General features: G+C 44.7%; 1 protein-coding gene across 6 annotated transcripts in view; it reads right to left on the bottom strand.

Annotated features, from left to right (window-relative positions):
* The window catches only part of TCF7L2 (transcription factor 7 like 2), a 181501-nt gene that overhangs the window by 116189 nt on the left and 44234 nt on the right, over nucleotides 1–21078 (bottom strand). For 5 of the 6 annotated variants that reach the window (XM_082001984.1, XM_082001987.1, XM_082001986.1 and 2 more), the window contains exon 4: nucleotides 1476–1577. The exons of the other annotated variant lie outside the window; for it this stretch is intronic. In XM_082001984.1, the coding sequence (XP_081858110.1) occupies nucleotides 1476–1577 (102 nt within the window). The remainder of the gene's footprint in view (nucleotides 1–1475; nucleotides 1578–21078) is intronic. 6 annotated transcript variants of the gene reach the window in all.

The raw sequence follows: 21078 nt of genomic DNA, 5'->3' as shown, positions 1-21078 counted from the left end.
AATTAAAATAAGGAAGTTACTTTGGTTCCTTTCTTATTAAGATGATGGCAGGTTTTGATGGCTGTAGATTTCTAAATAACCAGCTAAACATCTTTTCTCCTATTTCTTCCTCCAGTGACGGCCCAAGTGGATGGGAAGGAAAAGCCAAGTCATTTTGAAAAAGTGAAGCAACCAGTGCTAGATATCAACTAAGCAAAAACCAGCCCTGTGCCCATCACTCACTGCTGCACTGAGGGCTGGGCTAGAAGCTACAGACTCTACAAGATAGGAAACATTATTTTCTTTTTAAATAAAAAACTAAGATATAGCAAAGAGCTTAAACTTCTCAAAAGACAACAACGGAATAAGAAGCTCCTCAAAAATATTTAGTATGATTTTAGATTTCTAAGAAAACAAACATGAGCCTTGGATGATCTACCAGCTATGTGAGCTTTAGACTGTATAACAGAAGACAAAGAACAAGCAATGTTTCTTTTCCTGGGAATCACCTTGTTACCCATTGGTTATAAAAAAGTTAAAAAAAAAAAAAATCATTTAAAACTCAATGATAAACTATTTCAGCAGAAATATTCTGCCACTACATGCCATCTTCTCCAGAGGTAAATTCCCCAGATGAACGCTCAGAGCTAAGATGCTCCTTAACATTAGATGACAGTTACACCAGCTATGGGTGAGGATAGGCCAATGCATAACCCCCCTCTTGCGTAACACCATTAAAGAGTTTCCTTTTAAACCTCTATGGATGCTATTTGAGAAAGTAAAATAAAACCCCACATCCCTCTCATGCAACTTTGTATTGAACATTTCAAACTCAACATTGTTTTTACAACAGAAGCAAGAAAATTTAACCAAGAAGTTAATTAAAAAAATATTTTTAGCAATGCCACTTATTATAAAGTTTTATATTTTGCAGGTAAGTAGTAAACATTTGATAACACTTTTTATACTAAATGATAAGTCATCACAACACAAAGGGACATCTGCTCTGTTGAGCTTGGCTCTGATGAGCCTTCACCAAGGTAAAATTCTGACCATCTCTCACAAACTTTCATTCAAGTTTGCAGTTAGAAAAGATTTTTTTTTTAGTAAAGGATGTAGCACAGGCTTGGTTTTTATTTTTTTAATGCTTTCCAAAAGTGTCTCTTCACTCTCTTCAGTTCAACATTGTCAGATGGGTAAACCAGCCTGATTGGATTTCACTGCCGCTAAGTATTTCTGCAGTACGTAAATTTTGAGCATTTTCAACTCTCTGCTCTCCTACGAGGCACATGAATGATAATTTCATAAACAGCAATAGCAAATATATTCCCTCCTTTTACCACAGGCTCATTAGAGTTTTTTGTTTGTTTTGAAGTATGTCTTTTTTGGTTTGTGTAAAAGAAAACTGATGACAATCAATGCCATTAATGTCAAATGTCTTTTTTTTTTTTTTTTTTTTTTAAACAAAGGAAGAACATCTTTCTGCGTTTACTTACAACAATGTGTGCTGGAGATGGAGACCTAGCATCCTTGAGGGCTTGTCTACTCTGAAGGCTCCCTGCCTGAACATCAAGCAGTGGCCATTTCATCTGCAGATACTGGATGGAGGAAACAAAAATGGGGAAAGAAAAATGAGTTCAGAAAAGAAAGGCAAAAAAAAATAACAAATCTTAGGTAACATGGGTAAAAAGATATAACTTAAAACTTATGTAAGGAACTGAAACAAAAATTAAGACAACTTTGCATGTTTGTGGAGACAAAAATCTGTGCAGAACACTAACAATTTCATACCATCATGTTACAGTTCAGGAATAAGAAAACAGCGTAGATTGCAAAGACAGTATTACATTGATTTCAACAATTGTAGCAAATCTAGAAGAATAAAACCCACACAGAAACAAAACACCAAAACCATGGAGAGGATGGGACAAGGGAGGGGAAGGTGGATTATCAGTCTCAGGAGAGCAAAAACACATACTGTGGGTTAAGAATATAATGTCATTATTTAATGGGTCATCTGTCAGTCTTCTTCCAACAAATGCACTGTATCAACTCCTCCGTCTTCCCAGTGCTATACAAGCCCTAAAGGCAGCTGTCTAGCCCAAAAAGACCCAGTACTGCTGGGTCTTAGCATCTATTGTCTCTAGTTTTCACCGTTTCTGGAAGTCACCACGGATTATTTTCTTCTTACTCATTATCACCAGGAGGAAACCTTCTGTCACACAACCGTTAAGGGTCTTGCACAGTGTAACTTACTCAATTACAAGGAAAAACTTAATAAGTCCTCCCGTTGATGATGTCCAAGACAGTGTACAGCCTGGTGCACTCAGGCTCAGCTGTGCTGGCCAGGCACTCAGGGATAGCCACAACTTCTTTATGTCACTGTCATCGGCAGATAGGCTGAATACAGGCAGGCAGCGGGTCTGCAGCGTAAGAGGATGTTGATTCAAAAGCAAAAAAAAGCTTAACTGCTTTTCAAGAAGGAGCAGAACATTCCCACAGATTTAACCAGCATCAAATATTGACTAAAACTGGTGCTCTTGGGCCTGTGTGTCCTCTTGCTAAACTCACTGGAGGAAGCTGTGCACCCCAGTCGGACAGCACAGCAAAGCTCAAGGCTTCCACCAATGAAGTCTCGAGCCGGCACCCAGATTGCTGCATCAGAAGTGCTCAATTCTGACCAGAAGCAGCCCCGCAGAGAAATCAGTTAGCCCAAATGCTCCTCTGCATGGTACATCTTGATATCATTTCAGTCCAAGCTTTTTCTCTCCGCATGGTGCTGCACTGTGCCAGTTAGGCATACTGATTAATACGTGATCTCTAAAAGCCCTGTGTCATGCTGGAAGAAACGTGTACTGCCACATACCTTCAGCCCCTTCCCAGAACCAGGAAAAGAAGCTGTATGCATGTATCAGGCCACTGCAGAAGATCCTATTTAGCACTAGACTCCGGTTGACCTAACAGATCTACTCCTAGAAAATATCTAGAGAAATAGTTATGTTTACCCATTCCTTTTTTTTTTTTTCTTTTAAGAGTAAGCTTGAAGAAGAACTACACACAAACAACCCCCGCCACCCTAGGCGAACAACGGAAGCCCTTTCTAAATCTCCATGAAGGAAGGAAGGAGATCTGGTTCCATGCTTTCAGCACATCACTATCACATTTGCTCACGTATGCAAAACATTTGCTAGCATGCAAGACCTGTTTGCTGCAAGACCCTGGGCACTGAGGTGACCAAAAGCAGGAGTCAGTGGGAGGATGCATTACCAATTCCCATCGCTTGGAGGGCCTGAGATTTCTGAGCTACTGGAATGCAAATAAACAAACCCATACTCTGGATTTGTGCCCCATACGAGTTCCTCAAGTTCCAAGAAGTCTTGTTTTTATTCATCTTCACATTTGGGATTTGTGCAATGTGGACCAGAATGTTTCAGCACTTCTTAAAAACAAGAAATAAAACCCAAACAAACCAGAACTAGTCTACCATAAGTGACATTTGTAACTCTTAGAATTCGACTGTAAGCCTTCAGATATTTGAGCGCTTGTATCAAATCCCTGCTCTTCAATATAGGTGACCACAACATAAATTTTAAAGTTGAAATGATGCTAAAGTAACTTTCTAACCCTTTGTGGTTTCAAAAAAGTGCTTAAAAATGCAACCCCAGTGCATAGAAAATGAACCCAAAAAACCTAAGCTGACTGAGAGCTTCTTAACTTGAAGGGAAATCTGATACATTTCAGATTTGTGGATGGCACGATTAAACACATCAACTGCTACATTTTTAGAAGTCCATCAGTTGTCTTAGACAGTGATTGTAACACCAACACATAACAGGGCATATGAATTTGTAGAGAAGTTCCTGATGGGTCACAGCTACTACGAGCTTCCCCAGGTTTTTCAGCCAGCTACTGAAGTATATTCCCCTTCTTCTAAGGAAAACGTTCTCACAGGATGTGTGCCTCATGGTACACAGATCTGTTTCAAACTCCACAACCATTCTGGAGACTGAGAAGTTACTGCTACCACAGTTAAAGCACTTACAAGAACCTGCCAGCTCAACCGGTGGTGTTTCTGGAAACAGCCACTAAGCCATTACCCACCAAAATAAACCAACCACTCCCATTTTTCCATGACGACTCCATGATCACAAGCAACCCTGGAATATTCCTACAACCATGACAACCGATGAAGGAGCTCAGGTCAGCCGCTGTCCTAAAAGACAGGCCAAGAAACATGTGGGCTTTTCCGAGACAGCCCCAAGGGCAGACTGAGAGGCACTGACACAGCTGCATGAGCAAGCTCACATCAGACCCCATCCAGTCATTAAGTGTTGCAGGGATTATGAAGCCTTCAGGACTGTCAGTTCTGCTGGGTTTTACTAACAATAAATACCCTTAGAAGAAACAGAGCAAGAAGGTAAGGTTCTTCCTGCTCCACCTCAATTTCACAGGAGCCTGTACTTTCTCACACCAGGCTGACCAGTCTAAGTGCAAGATGAAAGTTTCAGGTCTTAGTGCTACTTTGCTTTTCTGCTTTTAAAACCCTTAGCTTGGATTCTAGTAAAGTCCTTGTCTTACCCACCCAAAGAGGATCCAAGAAGTCTTACAGTGCAAAGGCTAAAACACAGCCAAAGCTGCTTCTCCTCTTGGACATGCACGTGGAGCCCAGCAGGAATGGTCCAAACCCAGAGGGCTCAGTTTTGCACACAAGCACACACATGGACAGCTTCCATTTCCACCAGTGGGTAATACACTAGTGGGGGAAAAAATAAAATAAAATAAACAGCCCCCACGGAAAGCAGTAATGCACAAGGGTCAATAAAACAGCTTCCACGAGCTCTACCAAGTGGCCAGGCTCCAGAGCAGCATCCCAGCCCCGCCAAGGGCGAGGTGTTCTGTCCGCCAGATAAAGAGAGGGCCAGAGCCCGCAGCCAACGCCTGCGTCAAGCTAACGAACCCACAGCTTCAATGGCAGGACGCTTGCAAAACAAAAAAAGTACAATTTGCTGGCTTCAGAATGCCAGTCCTGTTGATAAAGTATGAAATATTAGCATTGTTTAAGGTGACGAGCCTGACTCAAGGCCTCCTCATCCAAGAATTGTCATGCCTGTAACGCAATATTGATGTGGTGGCTTATAATTCTTACTTTACATAAAAGCTTCATTGTGTGCCAAATTCAATCTCCACAGGCTACCTGAGCCACAGATTTTTATGAGTCTACATTTCAGCGCTGCGAGTCTACAATACACATAATTTTCAATTATGTTAGGGCAGAACAGGATCACTGCCTATATAACATTACTGGTTGGAGGAAATGAGACTCAGCCCTACTGCCGAGAGAGCTAACTGGATCCAGATGGTGGGCCGAGCGAGGCGGCCGTCCGAGGGAGCGACGTCGCAGCAGCCGCCCCCTCCACAACTCTCTCTTTCACAACGGAGGGAGATGCCAAGACATCGCCGGGTCTGGAAGCTGGGAGGGAAGATGCTTGAGCGGGGAGAGCTGCATCGCGGCGTGAGGAGAGCAAAGGAAGAGGGGGGAAGAGGAGTGATTGCTTTCGCAGGTTTACTACTGCTGCCCTATGCTGCAATATTCTTATTAAAGAGGAGAAAAATTAAGTCCTGTTACAGCAGAGAGGTAAATCCTTTCCTTCCTCAAGCAACTAAATAGCAGGAAATCCTCTTCTCTCGGCCCTAAATGCAGATTTGAGCCAGACGGTTCCTCTGATTTGCAAGGAGTCCACAAAAATCCAAAGCCAACTTTCCCAGCCTTCTGACACTGCTTTTACATTCCTGCACCAGGGGGGAAGGGTAGGAGGGAGGGAAGTTCCCACCATCCTGCTCCTGCAAACTCTGGACACACGCTTGCTCCTCTCCTGCTTCTGTGTCTCAGTGTGGAAATTAGGACTTGCCTGTACAAACATTGAACTTTTCAACAAATTAACTCTAACAAATCTGTGCAAATTATTTCAGAGCAAAACTGTTGAAATGGGCTCTGCTGGCCTGCTTTTAACATTTTTTTAAATAATGTCATCTTGGCATAAGTATTTTATTCCCTGTTTAACAATATGATCTGATGGGGATCATTAGCATGTGTGTGCTTTAAAAAAAAAAAAAGTTTTATGGCAAGTCTCAGGGAGCTTAAGCAAAATAATTGTTAAGCTCCAGGCCTCCGCACAAAAATTAAAACACGTATGGGGCGAGCGTAGTTGAGAGAAACCAAAGCTTTTAAAAAGGCTGTTAAATTGTCAGCACAAGGGAAAAGGCAAATGATTTGAATGGCCCAGATTTTTTTCTGTAGAAGGGGAACACACAAAAAACCACCCTCCCCTCCACTCCTATGAGCATCACATCCACACCTCCCATCCGCAACCAGAAGGTCCTGCAAAGCACAGACCCTCCGAGAGCAGCTCTGCACACCCACCCCCTCAAATACCACCCAAAGCAGCTGCCTTCCTAGGCACTGGTGGGGCAAACAAACATCTTTCCCAAGATTTCACAGCAGAGTTGGTTAAAAACAGCTAAAATACACATCCAAGACTAGAGGAGTTTGGTGGAAACTCTTACTCATAGCCAGCAGCCACCCCCCGTGCCGGGGCTGGGCTCACAGCAGCACGGACCCAGTGGAAGGGATGGCACAGAGCTCGCAGGTGTTTCCTGCGCCGGTGTCCAACCTGGATCTGCTCCCTTGTCACGCTATTGTTTTCACTGCTGGAATGCCTTATGAGTGATGTCCCACAGCATATAAATACATAAATGTGATTTAAAAAAAAAAAAAAAAAAAACCAACGTATTTTTAAACAGAGGGAAAGCTGCACAACGCTTTCCAGCTCAGGTTCCTGCAGCTGGTGCTTATTAGCTCCCACAAACTGAAACAAGCAGGAGCAGGGCTCCTGGAGTCAGCTTGATGCCACAGGCCTCCAATACCTCCTTAACCATGCGACCGCACCTCCACCTTCAGAGTCTGCACTTTCTCCCTGGATCGCAACATGCCATGCAAGCGGAAAAATTCCTGATCCTAGTTTTGCTTTTAGTCTCTCCCTTGGCCAGCACTGCAGGGTCACATGGAAGTACACACCTGGATGTTAACTTTGAAGCTCAGGAGTTTCTCCAGTATTTAGTTAGCAACTCTTCTGGAGGGGGCATCCAGGCAAATTTTAACCAGAGATAATCCAGTAGTAACACAGAAGAGCACAATGCTGAGGGAAGGGCTGAGATTTATGGGGAAGGTGATAGGAATGAAGACGGAGCTTAACAAGACCATAATTGCTCTCTGCAGACAAGAAAAAATACTTGCAAGAGGATACTCATCTCGGTACCTACAAAGAAAGGTTTGCAACCTACTAGTGTCCCCACTTAAGTCAGAAGGCAAAAGGAGATTTAGAAGTCGACCCTCAGCTTCTGCTCCATCCCTTAATTTACCTCAACCTCTAATTTTTGGTCTTCAGTTACCACCTTGTTTGTAGAGGTGTGCAGTGAGAGAGCAAAATCTGAAGGATTTATTTAAAAGAACTGACGGAGATTGCTGAAAGAACTTTAAAAGGGCCTCCTATTTCTTGCAGATCTGCAATGTCTGGAATTTTTTGTATGAGAAGTAATAGACACCACCCACAATGTTCAGCCCTTCTACAGTATGTAATGTACCACGACAAGGCACAGGGGAGCTGCCCAAAGTGAGAGCAACAAGGCTCATTTCAATGAGACTGATCCTTTCCGCATAAAAGATTTCCCCACAGCATTCAAGAAATGAAAACATGAAACACTTCGGTGTTTTACAATTTATCACAGATCTCCACTTTTTTTTTTTTTAACTAATATCACCCTTTAAACTATTGCGACACCACAAAAATAAATGATTATATAAAATACATAAATAGGGAAAAAGTGGCACAAAAAAAAAGGAACTGATAAGTATTGTGTACCTGCACAGACACATGCACATGTGGGCACATAGGGCATTAAGTCCTCTGCACAATTTAAAATGCAACTTATCCATCAGCACTGGTATCAGCCAAAGCATCTTGTGATATATTCTTCAACAAGACAGTTCTAGTGCCTTGAATTTCCCCATTATTGAGAACTCAAGTGACCTTGCCTCCTTCCCTTCCAGTAATACACAAAAGTCCCTGAAATGGGGGCCTTGAGTTGCCCATTTTAATATTTCGCCTGTGCCTTTGCCACATTGCTGAAGCACTGCTAGGACATAAAAAAAGGAGAAGGCAGAGTCCTCCACAGCCCTGAAGTTACAGAAATGTGCTAGTGATTAAACAGTTCGAGATCATCTCAAAGGAGGTGTGCCCGAAAGCAGAAATCCTGCGATGTGGAAGTGCCTCACTGAAGGCATAGAGCAATCTAAGGCAACAGGTAAAGATGATGCCCATTTTGGGGTTGAACAAGGCACAAAGAAATAGTTTGAGCCCCACAGGCTCCTCAACAACTACAGTTCCCTCTTGGGTGCACAGCCAGACCAAGTGGAGATGGAGGAACATCCTAGAAGCATCAGACCAACTGCTTTCTCCTGACTTAAACACCAGGCTCTGTGCCCTCACCACACACACAGCTCTTCTCCCGCATCCCAGATGAGACGCAACAGAACAGCCACATCCCATTACTACTGCCGCACACTGCTCTACTTACATGGTTTTTCTATACACAGTGATAAGGACACCGAGGAGGCTGCCGTGGGAGAGAGCTAAAGAGAATAACTAGAAGTTTCCTGAAAAATTATTGCTTATGAAAGTTCAAGCAAATTCAGATAATTCTGACTTGGATGAAAGGTGTTCTTGCCATCAGTTCTACTGAAATGCTTAAGTAAAAAAGGTATTTTGCTCCTAATGAATGCAAGGTTGGTAGACTACAGTCGAGTTCTAGGATATTGATACTGAGCGTGAAGAAGCTAAGTAAAGGCTAATCAGCTACTGCAGGAATTAAAAATGTTGTGGTTTTTTTTTTTAAGTTTTACAAGAGGAAGAGTGTTCATGTGACACAGAAGTGCAGCATTACTTTCTGCAGTTCACATGGTATCTCAGCAAAACAACTGCAGGCAGTGGTTCTCAATCCTGGGTGGAGCTTGGGAAAGCACCATTACTTTTTTCATGTTTAATTTGAAAGCCTCCACAGCCCTCGCTGCACATATCAGCAGGCTGGCTAAATATTATTTGGATGTCTACAAAGCACTGTTCCAAAAGACAGGCACAAATAAAAGTATAATTTTAGCCGAGGAACAAGAACAATCTTTTTATCTACTTACTTCAAGCCAGCAAAAAAACCCAACTTCTCCATCTTCAAACTACTTTCCCCAGATTTTCTCTGTAACCTGTTCTGTTCCACTCAAGCATAGTTTCCATTAGAGAAAGAATGGGACAGTCATGAAATCTCAACAAAGTCTTTCTGTAGATACGGCTTGTTTAGACTCGGCAAAGCTAAACTAGCCTCCAAGCCTCACCGAACAATTTGATATACAGACCCACATTTAATTTCTCTTCCTGGCAATCTCCCAGAGAGTGAGAGAACAATTGGTAACCAGTGTTTGCATGAAGTCCAAGAATGCATTTTATGGTCTATAAAATATAATTCCTTTCCTCCCCATTAAATAAAGACAGTAAAAATATCTGACAGCATGTTAGAGACAGAGATCATGGCACTGAACTACCTCCATTGTAACAGAAGGGCTGCTCCAGGGGAACCTTGTCTCCCTTAAAACTTTCCAACTCTCTTAAGAGCATAACTCCATTTGTAAAGGAGGTACTGTAACTTTAAGCTTTGCAACTACATTTTTAAAAAATATTTTTTTATTATTTTTAAAGGAAAACCAAAAAAAAAACCCCCCAAACAAACCAAAATAAGACAGCTCAGTGCTCAACCAGCCTGGTTCTGCTTTAGTATTGCAGAACACATCTGCCCTGTCCTGCTCTCCTCTCAGCCCACCACGGGGACCTGTGGCAGTGGTGTGAGGGGTAAAAGGGGCCCCCCAAACCTGCCCCCCACCTTCCCCTTGCTTCCACCGCTCGGAGTCTGGAGCGGGAGGTACATGCTTCCTAACTACGGGAAGCATTAACCAGACTCCTTCGGTACCCTGGGGGTAATGCCCATCAGGAAAAAGTCATCTCTACATGCTCAGGATGCAAAATGGCTGCTGAACTGGTACCGTTTTTCACAGCACGTATGTGGGCGAAGAAAAACACAGACAGAAGCCTATCTTTGTGCACTCCCATCCTGGTTCAGTCCTACCTGCCTTCCTCACTTGTTACTATCATCAGGGATCGACAGTCGCACGATCTGTTCTCTCGTGTGTTTCCTATTTGTAGGAGGAAAAAAGGTCTGATGTGGCTTCTCACAGCGCGGAGGCATGGCGGAGGAGGAGGGCCGGGGCCGGCTGTGGCAGCAGGCTGGCTGCGCGGTGGTGGCCCTCAGCGAGGCAGGGCCGTGCCCCGCTTCCACGAGGCCAAGGCCAAGCGGTTTGTGGCACGGCTGCTTCGAGCAGCCGCGGGAGTTCAGAAGCCTCAGTTTACAAAAACCTGAGCCAAAAGAGGGTTGATTTATAAAGCGTTCGGCACCTCCAGCTATCAGAAGCCAGCAGACGCCTGACAAGGGCGAGACGGGAGAAGGATGCCCCGCGAGGCGCATCCCCGCAGAAGGGGACTCTCGGGCTACCTGTGTTGGGGTGGGGTTTTTTTTCTTGACTCTTTGATCCAAATTCTCATCCCGGGTCCTGTGAAGTACCTGTGAAGGAGAGGCACAGGTGGGTGGGATCCCAGAGCAAAGGCGCTACAGGGGAATTTAGCTGTCTGCTTGTTATTGTAATGTCGCCCAGCGGGGTTTTACTGAAAGAGTCATATTTTCTCCCGCTGTTGGGTAAGTGAAACTCATGACTCGAATCACTACCACAAAAATTCCTGTCGATGTAGCAATTCTGGGTGAACTGCTGGGAGCCACTCTCTAGTAAACCCAGCAAATTTCATACCGAATTTCCTGTCGCCTCCCTTGTGGTTTCCATGTGCAATTGGATCTTCAATGCAACAAGGGGTTACTGCAGAATAGATGGCTCCAAGGGCTTCAGGCCCTCGTGAAAACAAAGAACTTGCAAAATTCTCTTTCCCCAGGGTTGGTAACTTTTGTCTATCTATTTTTTTTTTTTTTTTAAACAAACCCAAAAAGTTACACCAAAAATGTAACCTAAAGGCAACCTCAGGAAAAAGTCCCGAAGATAACACTGAACCCAGCAATACTCTGACCTCCTAGGAGAAACTGGAAAGGTTGCTGTTGAAGTTATTTTGTTTTTCAGAAAGCCTGCCTTAGAGGGAAGGAAAAAAAAAAAAAAAAGAAAAAAAACCCCAAAAACAACTTTCCACTGCATCATATCCTGGTCCACATTCCTCACCATAACCTTTTAGCTCAGATGCATGGAGATGTCTTTGAAAGATGTAGAAGAGGTCGAGAGTCCCCTCAGCTAATTGTGCTGGCCGAGAAACAAAACTTGTGGGCTGGGGTAGGATTTGTGTCAGACTGACCTTCTGCGAGACCAGCTACTCCTCTGAATAAAACCTTCTCGCTGCCTCCGCCAGAATCCTCCTGCCACTCAAGTATCATCTTGCTGTAACAAATTACTCCTAACCCAGGATTACGGCTCTTTCCAAATCCCTCCTAGAGAGCCGGAAAGAAACGTTCCCTCCCTGGATTCGGCACCAGTTGTTTCCCCTATCAATAATCCTCCTCTTTGCTTCTCATTAGTCCTTGAGGCCGGGAAGACCGCTCGCACCCATTTTCCTTCCAAACGCAAGCTGGATGTCTCAATTGTCCATCAGAAGAGGAAAAGATGAAGGCTTGCCTTCAGATACCCATGGAAAAGACAACCTGTCCAGCCAGAGGCAGAGCTGACTCCTGGTTAAGGAGGAAGAATTATATTTAGGCAGAGGACTAAGTGAATCATTTGGGATGAAAACAAAACCAAACAAATGAAGTATTCACTAAACCGGCACTGTCACCTCTTGTTCCTGGGCAGCCACCCCATGTATTTATTTTCTGGTTTCCTCCAGCACCACCAAAACAATGCAACATGCATTTATGGTATTTAAATGAAGTATTTTTAAAATATTCTTAGCTGAATCATCAGCCACTCAAACTCTTCCTCAAGAACAAATAAATGTTGTTTTCTTCTTAAAGGAGATGCAGATAGACAAGATGTGAAAGAAAATGTGGTCCAGAATTGAGACCACATTTGGTGAATTATTTTTCCTGATTAAAAAGGCACTCCAATGAACGTAAGTCCAATTCTGGTAAAATTCAAATAATGGTGTGGCATTTGAAAGGCATCTTGAATTTTCAAGTAAGAGTAGGTTATGCATTAAAGCGACCTCTGTTGAACTGACATATTTTAGGGACAAAGATGTACAAAATATACTACTGGAAGTTTTGGTTAAATGGTCTTTTTGTTTATAAAAAGATAAATTTTCTTAAGTCAAAACAGCTATACTGGCCTATCCATTCCCTGAGCTAAAGTGACAAGAAACAAAAGTCAAACAGCACAAAATACAAAATAATCACAAAATAATCCTTTCAGTTTTAATGATTTGGGGAAAAAAAGGAAAACCCACTTTTTTAAACAGCAAATCAAAATCATACGCTGCTCCATGTGTCTAGAGGAAGAAGAAAATAAACAGATCTTCTTTTGCATAAAGAAAAATGCAACATGCACGAGCCTGCATTTTTCCCCCAAAGGGTGGAGGGAGAGGGGCAGGAGAAAAAAAAAAAGAGTAAAATAAATTTTTTTAAAAAGCAGAAATGCTGGCTGGGAGGGGGCCTCTGTCCCATGGAGAAGGGTATCAGCCGCTCTGCAATAGCTCATGTCCTGGAGGGACTCTGCCCCATGCGCCAAATTCTTGTGGTTGGGGAAGAGGTTTGTTTTGGAGAGGTGAGGGTTGCTTTTCTGCAGCAATCCGGCGGCGAACACCTAACTCATGGCCCCGGGGAATGCAGACACAACATGCCCGCGCTCCCCAGATTTGCATTTGTCACACCTTCATGCCACAGCCCCAAAGTTAAAACAAAGGAGTCATCAGAGCAGCCCGGAGCGTATAAATCTGTAAATAACCAAAAATGTTGCTCTTGCTGCTAAATATAGTGCAGGCATTTTGAACTCGCTGGCCCACAAGGCAACTTTTATATTTATTTATTTAAAGGACTGTGGCTTGGGAACACAGAGTGTTTTTTAAGGCTGTTCATGTATATTATGTTCCCTCTCTTGATATGAATATGCAAAAAAAAATTTAAAGGAACTTAGCAGGTACTAGAAAAACAACTTCCACTTAAAATAGCCAGAGAGCAGAGCAGAAAGACATATTTGGCTTTGTAGCAGGAGCTGAATCTCCTCCGAAGATGGTAAATCGGGTTCAGAGTTAAATGCAAAATAGCTTCGACCACACGCCGATACGATTAGCAAAGGCCTTGCTCCCCACGGGCGCTTCCCCCAGGCTCGGGCACATCCCTGCTCTGCCATCGGGAGGGATGCGGCGGCAGAGGCTGCCCCAGGAGGAGGGGAGACCCCGGCAGCCCCCCTCAGCCGAGAAACGCCTGCGAGACACCACGTCCCCGAAGAAAGGGCAACAGGGGCTGCGCAGCAGCGCACCATCCCGAAGCCAGCACAGGGCAGCCCCTTTACTGCCCAGTCCTGGGAACTGGGCACCAGCTCGCGCTTTGTCTTTGCAGGATGGCGAGCGCTGGGGCTGCGACGAGCCCGTGCAGGAGGAGAGGGCAGGAATCCCCAGGGAAAAGCTCCGGGAGAAGACAGTCCAGCCCTGGACCACCCAGGAGCCAGCCTGCAGGGGAGCACTCATCTATGGGATGCTCTCTGAAAGCCAAGAGCCCAACCAGGGAGGGCCCTGGGGTGGGGACCCCGAGGGGACGGAGTGGTCCCCGCAGCGGCCCGGGGCGAGGACGAGGTGCACACGCTGGCTCCCCACGGGCCCACCGGGAGAGCCACGGCCAGACCGGTGGCACCGGCGCTTTCACACCCCTGCGCTAAGTGCCGTGGACCAGCAAGCATCAAATGAATATTTTAGGTTTTAGCCTTACCTGCAACCGATAAAACACAGTAGCTATTCGAGGTTTGTTACAGCTGTCAAAAAAAAAAAAAAAAAGAAAAAAAAAAAAAGAAAGGCTTTTTCTTAGCAGGGCGGGGGGTGGAAGGGGCTGCGATCGACAGCTCCACTAGCCAGAGGCACTTTGCAAGTAGAACTCAGGATGTGGGCAGGCCTCATGTTTCAGAGCCTCAGGGCACATCCGAGAGGCACCAGCCTATTCACTGAACGGCCGGGAAAGCAAAGGCTCCAATCCTACAGCATTTTATAATCTTACTGTGGACACTTAGATTTTACAAGTTCTTCAGGTTGAAGAGACTGGAGTGGGCAGGGACACAACAAGCTCCGTTAGCTGCCTGGTGGGGCTTTGAGAGGCTTTTTGTTTTTTTAAAGATGAGGTAGGATGACTGCATACAAGAGTAATGATAAATGAAGCAAGTAAGGATCAATGAGCTCCCTTTCACAGCAATAGCTTGTTTGTTTATTTTAAAAATCACAACACAGCATTTCCGTTCTATTTCCAAGTCAGATTTGTCCTAGGTGGAATCAGAGAAAGAAAAAACAGGTTCCTAAACAGATTTTTGAGAGCATCAGGAGACTGAGGAGTATCTGCCACGCAGGACAGCAAGCTGAAGTCAGTGTTTCTGCATGCCGCACAGCTAACCCCATAACCTCAGGAGGGACCTTTCATCTCCACCGACCTGCACACAAAAGGTCATTACAGTGCAGCCCGCTCCCACTAAGGAGCTTACCTCTCACATGTAACATCAGGCTTATTAAGCAACGTGCAATGATACAATAGCTGCTAATCTACTGAAAATTATTCTTCTTTTCCTCCTGTTCCCCCATAAGCAACACGGGGATTTGCAACGTATTGGCTATAGGATATTTCCTGAAGGGTAGAGGGAACTCAAACTGCCCGGCCCTCCCCGCTCCTCGGTGATCCCTCCCCAGGGAGGATTTCCCTGTGATGGCTATCAGGGGTAGCCCAAGTATTGTAGAAAAATTCCTCTGACTGTCTATGGGTTTAATCAAAATAATTAGTTAGACTCTGTTAAGGAAGGGAAAAAAAAAAAAAGAAAAAAAAAGAAAAAAAAAAAGAAAGAATTTCTCCTCCTTCTTGCTGGATAAATAACAGCAGAGGAAAAATGCAGGACCTCAATGCAATCTCCACCACCTCTTCCATTGGTCCAGGAAAAGATCTGCAGCTCCTGCAAGACCTGCTTCGGGTTGTCATTCTGTGGAGCTAGATGTTTTGCCATTGCTTCTGAATGATAATTGGCTCAAAAATTAACATGCCTCACTGTCCCTGTAGAAAGGGCCCTGTGGTCTCATCCAGTGGGGTCATTACCCACTGGAGCACTCCACATTTCCTCGAGAGGGCACGAATGTCCTGAACTCCCACACACTTCAGAGCAGTTAATTCACTCAACAGGGCAAAGTATTCAGGTCAGGATTTTTCCAAGAAGCTGTAAGGACTTGGGTGCCTGACTGGCTTTGCTCCTTTGTGAATCCCATCCCTTGCACTGGTGAGTGATTTAAACCCACACTGAAATTCTGCCCAAACGGTCAAAAATGTGCAAAAATATAGTGACTAATACTTTTTTATTTTGTAAGTAAATTTACAAAAGTCAGAGTCATATTGGACAAAGTGCTGTCACTCTCAAAGTAATTTTAAACCTCCCCTCTGAGTTTAAGGCCATTAACTTCTCTCCTCACCCAAGACTCCTATTTTGTTCCAGGATGAAGAAGAATATGCCTCTGTCCGGGGACTAACGGTATCCTTGGTGCATCTCTCTCATACAAATGTAGTTGGAAACAGAGCCCTTCGCTTTTCCTTTACTATGGAGTTTAACACTCACATCCATCATTCCACAGATGTAGACACCAAAATACACTGCAGACAAACCCACATCCTATCAGTCCTGCATAATGATGCTTTAAATTTGTAAATATAATGTATCAGGCCAATTCATCTACAAGTGTCGAGCACCTCAGTGAAGTTGCTGGAGTCTTCAGTGTTTTGCCCCTCAGAAAATCTCATTCCAACATCATTACCACCAGTGCCAAATTATCAACTACTTGTACCTATCCTGTGCTGCCTAGTAACTTCCAGCTCATACCCCAAGCCATGCAGAAAAGGGCCTGGCTGTGCACCATGAAGCAAAATCATACAAAATTCCCCACCTTATTTGCAGTGCATTGGGGGAAAAAAGAGGAAGAAAAAAAAAAAAAAATCAGAGCAACCCCTCCACTCACACAGAGAACAGAGGCCACCAAAACAGCAGAAGATGGCAATGGAAAAATGGATGGAGCAGCCATTCACCCACACATCAGGAGCATTTCAAACAGAAGTGGGAAGGGAATTCAAAAGAATACCTGGCATGGGGAAGTCCACGCTATCCACTGTATGCTTGGGCAGAGAGTGGTTAGCAATATTGTTATTAACAGGAGGGGAAAAGCAATTGTTTGCCAAGAGACTTCAGCTTAATCATTTTGAAAATGGAGAAAACTCAGAAATGAGAAAGTGCAGGCAAGCTGCAGGACAGGGCTGCAAGGGTGCATACATGGCCCCTGCCAGCCATCAGGACCACCGAGTAACGCAGCTCCCTGCGCCATCCCTGCACCAACTGTCCCGATTCTTCCTCCCATGCAGGGGAAATTGGGGAAAAAAAAAAAATTGTAACAAAATAAAATAAGAAGCCTGCCCTTCGGTAGGGCCTAGATTAATTGCAAATGCAAATGAAGCCCTTCTGCAGCACTAGGGTCCATTTCCAGGGAAATGCGTGCGCTCGCCTCTGTTTACTCCGGCTCCAGCAATGCAGCACAACCTTCAGTCAAGCTATTAACTTGAACGTTGAACTTCACAGCGCTGGCTGTCTTTCTCAGCCATTCTTTTGATGTTACCTCCAAAGCAAAAGATCAAAGACTTTGAGTGTGGTGAGGGGAAGTCCCAGGCTCTTAGCCTACCAGCCTGTGATATATGTTAAAATCCTGGCCAAAAGAGAGAGTGAAGGGAAAAAGAAAGGAAAAGCCAGCGAAGAAAGCATCCTAGCAGAGCAGTGACACGAAGAAACGGAGCAACAAAATCCACGTGCCGCATCTACCCGGGTTCACAACCTCAGAAATGGGGCTTGTTCCTCTACTGCTGCATTTTCAGGCAGTACTGCATCCCTCCCCAAAATCTGCAGCCCTCCCTGTCGCCCCTCCTGCCACAAAGCCGCACCTTGCGCGCTGCCCAGAGACGGCAGAGGCGTGCCAGCATCACGTCCCTAAGGAGGATCGCGGCTCCGGCCAGCACACTGTGCAAACCCAGAAGCTTTGCAGGATGGGGAGAGACAACACAAAACCAGGGCTCTGCAAGTCACTGAATTTCCACGTCCGCCACAGCCTCCTGGGCCATCCTGAATGAGTCACACGAAAATAAACCCTTTGCCTCAGCCTTCCTGCTTGTAAAACGCGGGTGACATTGCCCTGCCAGGATAACAGCCTATTCTTCCTCCTGGGGCCCTGAGCAGCAGCGGTGCTAAAGGCCATGCTGCTATCTGCAGGGGTCCAAGTCCACACACCCCCGCACGTGTCACCACACCCCGGGCAGGAGGGGAATCCCACGGCTGCCGCAGGACCCCGGGGACCGGCAGCTCCCACATCCCTGGGTGAGCGCAGGGGCCACCGAAGGAAGGGGCTGTACGGGGACAGGGCGGCTTCCGCCACATCTTGCCCACCGTGTCCCTGGAGCAGATTTGGATGCTTTGGGAAGGCTGGTCCTGCAGGAAAACATCTAGAAAGTAACCGCTTTCCCCCTCCCTCAGCCTGTTTGGGTTTTTTGTTTTGTTTTGTTTGGGGGGGGGTGGTGGGTTTTTTGTTTTGTTTTTTGTATTATTTTTATTTTAGCCACATGTTCAGAGGGGGACAGGAAGGGGGAGACCTTTTTTTTTTTTTTTTAATATAAATGTTTTTATTTTAAGATTCTGTCCAACCATTTTCCCCTTCCTGAGCCTTTTTTGGGGTTTATTTATATTCCCATAATACACAACAGCATTCCAGATTTAGACAGTGACACTTGGTTGACACGGTCAAAAGTGGATCCAGTGCAGCCTGTCTGCCAAACCAAGCCCCTCATCCATCAGCTGAAGCCCTTTTACTGCAGGGTCATGAAGGAATCACGGACTGTTTTTCATTCCTTTCTACCAATGTCCCTCCTAACTCTAGAAACCAAAACCCTCTTATGCTTGTCAGCTCCTCCTCTTCCCCACCCCCGTGAATTCAGCTCTTGGCATTCACCAGCATAAAAAGCCATGGGATTCAAAACAGAAATTCTTCAAAACAGAATTCATGGCATTAAGCAGTAAGTAGGATATTCTGATTTTATTGTACTTTACTTACTCCTACTTAGCTCTAATCCTCACTCCCTAGACAGGGGCTCGCTCTCGCTCTCAGCGAAGTCGATAGGAATTTGGCTATTGACTTCAATGGAAGTGGGATCAGATCCTCACATCTGTTGCACAGGGCAAGCAATATGCAAAGCAAAGCAAAGCAAAAAGAAAAAAAGGTGGGGAAAGAAAAAAAAGAAAAAAAAGAGAGAGAAAAACCTCAACACTGAATTGTGAAATGATAAATCAGCTTGGAATAGGATTGAAAGCAATGGATGCAGGGGAGCTTTGCATCTCCAAACCCCAGGTAACATCACCAATTCCTAGATCAATTCCTCTTTTCTTAAAGAGGCAATTCAAACAACTACAGGAAAAAAAAGGGGGGAAAGCAAGAAAAAAAAAACGCAAAATCCCAAACCACAACAAAAAACAACCCTCCAGTCATAGTTTCTAACACAAAAGGACCAGTCATCCTCTCGGTAAAGCTGAGGAATCCCTCAGCTCCCTTCCCAGCCCTCCTCTCCCCGGGGGTTCGGAGTGCAAGGCGAGCAGACCGGGCAGGCACACGCGCGGAGGCAGCAGGATCCCGGGGACGCAGAAGATGGAGCTGATGGAGCAGTGTGAGAAGTCTAGTACTCGTTGCTGCTCCACAGCACGAGAAGGATCCAAGATAAACAAGACCTAGATCTGGAACGTGATCCTGCCCTGCGTCACAGCCCCGCGATAATGCACCAGGAGTCAGGATTTCTTGGCATCAACCACGCTATCAGCAATAAACAAGCCAGATCTCTAGAGCTACAAGGGATGCAAAGGGAGGTGGGGAAGGAAGGAGGAAGGGAGGGAGGGGGGAGGCAGAATTATCTGTGTATCAGCCAAAAAGATATATAAAGTGAATATGCAAAGAAGCCACTGCCAAAATTGGGATGGGAAGAAAGCGAATGAGACACTGAAACAAATCTTATATGCCTTCTACCTGTAGGGATGCCGTTCAAGAACTAGGCATCTTGACAGAATAGTTTTTCCTTGTGATAAATGGAGGACAGCAATGGTAGCTTACAAAGGGACAGCCCCAAATTCTGCACCTACATCTCCTTAATACCACCAAGCATTTCAAAGTCCTCTAAAAATATTAAAAATAAGTAAATATGTAACAATCCAGCTGGCTCTCCAAAATTCCTGAAGTCTGTTTGCTCTCCGCGCTCCATGGCAATCAGAACAGCTACTCTCCCTCTCTATTTATACTCCATTTCAAGTCGTGGTTCTTACTACGTGCAGTGCGTTCACCATGCCAGAAAAACCACTTAGCTTAGAAAAAGTCAGAAAAAGACTGATGAGACTGGGAAGAAAAAGAAGGCAGGGACAATATTTTGCTAAAGAAGTAAAGACGACGTTTGTGTTCAGACAGCAGCTAACATAGTGCCTATAGTCTCCAAGGCACCCGAGCACTTAAGCACCTGCTTAACTTTTAAGCTGAAGCAGCCCTGCGGGTTGCAGTGTATTTCAAGTCACACTGATGCTCCAAGGCATGGCTAGATCAGTGCCCGAGCGGTGCTGGCCGAGTGGCTAGCATTTATCGACTGCACATATGGCAGGAAGAGCTTTAAAGCTGCACAGCAAGTGGCTTTCAAAACCATCAGACCTGCAAAGAGAAATCAATACAATTTGCTTCTAACTACCCAGTCTTCAAGTCAGGTTTTTATTCCTGACCCACCTTCTCGCTCCCCCATCCCACCTGATCCAAGATGCTGCAGACACTCGGGTACTGGCACCGAGGGAAGACCTGGGTCAGAGCGGAGGGATGCGATACGAACCGGAGGAGAGTGTCACGAACCACTAACACACTGTAAAAAGTCACCTCCTGCAACACATCGAAATTCTCACAGAATTAAATCCCTTATAATCCCACTTAGGAGAAACAAGGTAGAACAGTATGCTGGTGCTTAAGACATTTTAGTCTTTAGGAAAGTACATTTTGTTTAAAAAAAACCCACACACACCAAAAACAAATCAAACCCTGCTTCTCTTGAAAAGAACTTGAATGGAAGAAATTTTAAACCTGAGTCAAACTTCTCTGTGAAGGCACTTTTTGTTTGCTGGGCTTTTTTAAGGAAGTTACAGAGAATAAACCCTTGAATATTTTCACTCTTCCCAAATGTTATTTTTTTTATAGTGGCCCATATACATGATACTCTAGTTCATATGTACAAATAAATGTGCTAAGCTAATATTAAAACAACAGTCAACTGCAGTAAGGCTTAGAAGCATTTTCTACAAGAATATACAAACACAAGCAAAATAAAATGCACACTGCTTCCCAAATTAAGAGCTGCTAATTGTGTTTACAACTTCTTTCCCACCGGGAAATGCTATCTGTGGTCCATCAGTTTACCTTCCCTCTCCTCCGCAGCAAATGTCCTACCAACTAAGTACCAGCTTTATGCTCAAGTTGGTCAACTGGGTTTTTGCTTAACCCACAGGCATTTTTCCTATTTCAAAGTTTCTATTAACTCCCTACTGATGTACCCTAAAAGAAGTTTTAAGGGCTTGGAAGCACATAAATAAAATAGACTTTGCTGGACCAGCACAGCCAAATGAAAGCCTTTTACCTGCAGTGGTAGTGATAAAAATTTTAGATGCAGCCGCACACATGGCCC

This window comes from Phaethon aethereus (assembly GCF_964289735.1).
Source record: "Phaethon aethereus genome assembly, chromosome: 7".
Classification (NCBI taxonomy): Eukaryota; Metazoa; Chordata; class Aves; order Phaethontiformes; family Phaethontidae; genus Phaethon; species Phaethon aethereus.
Note: the sequence above shows the minus strand (reverse complement) of the source record. Positions and strands in the feature narration are given on the sequence as shown.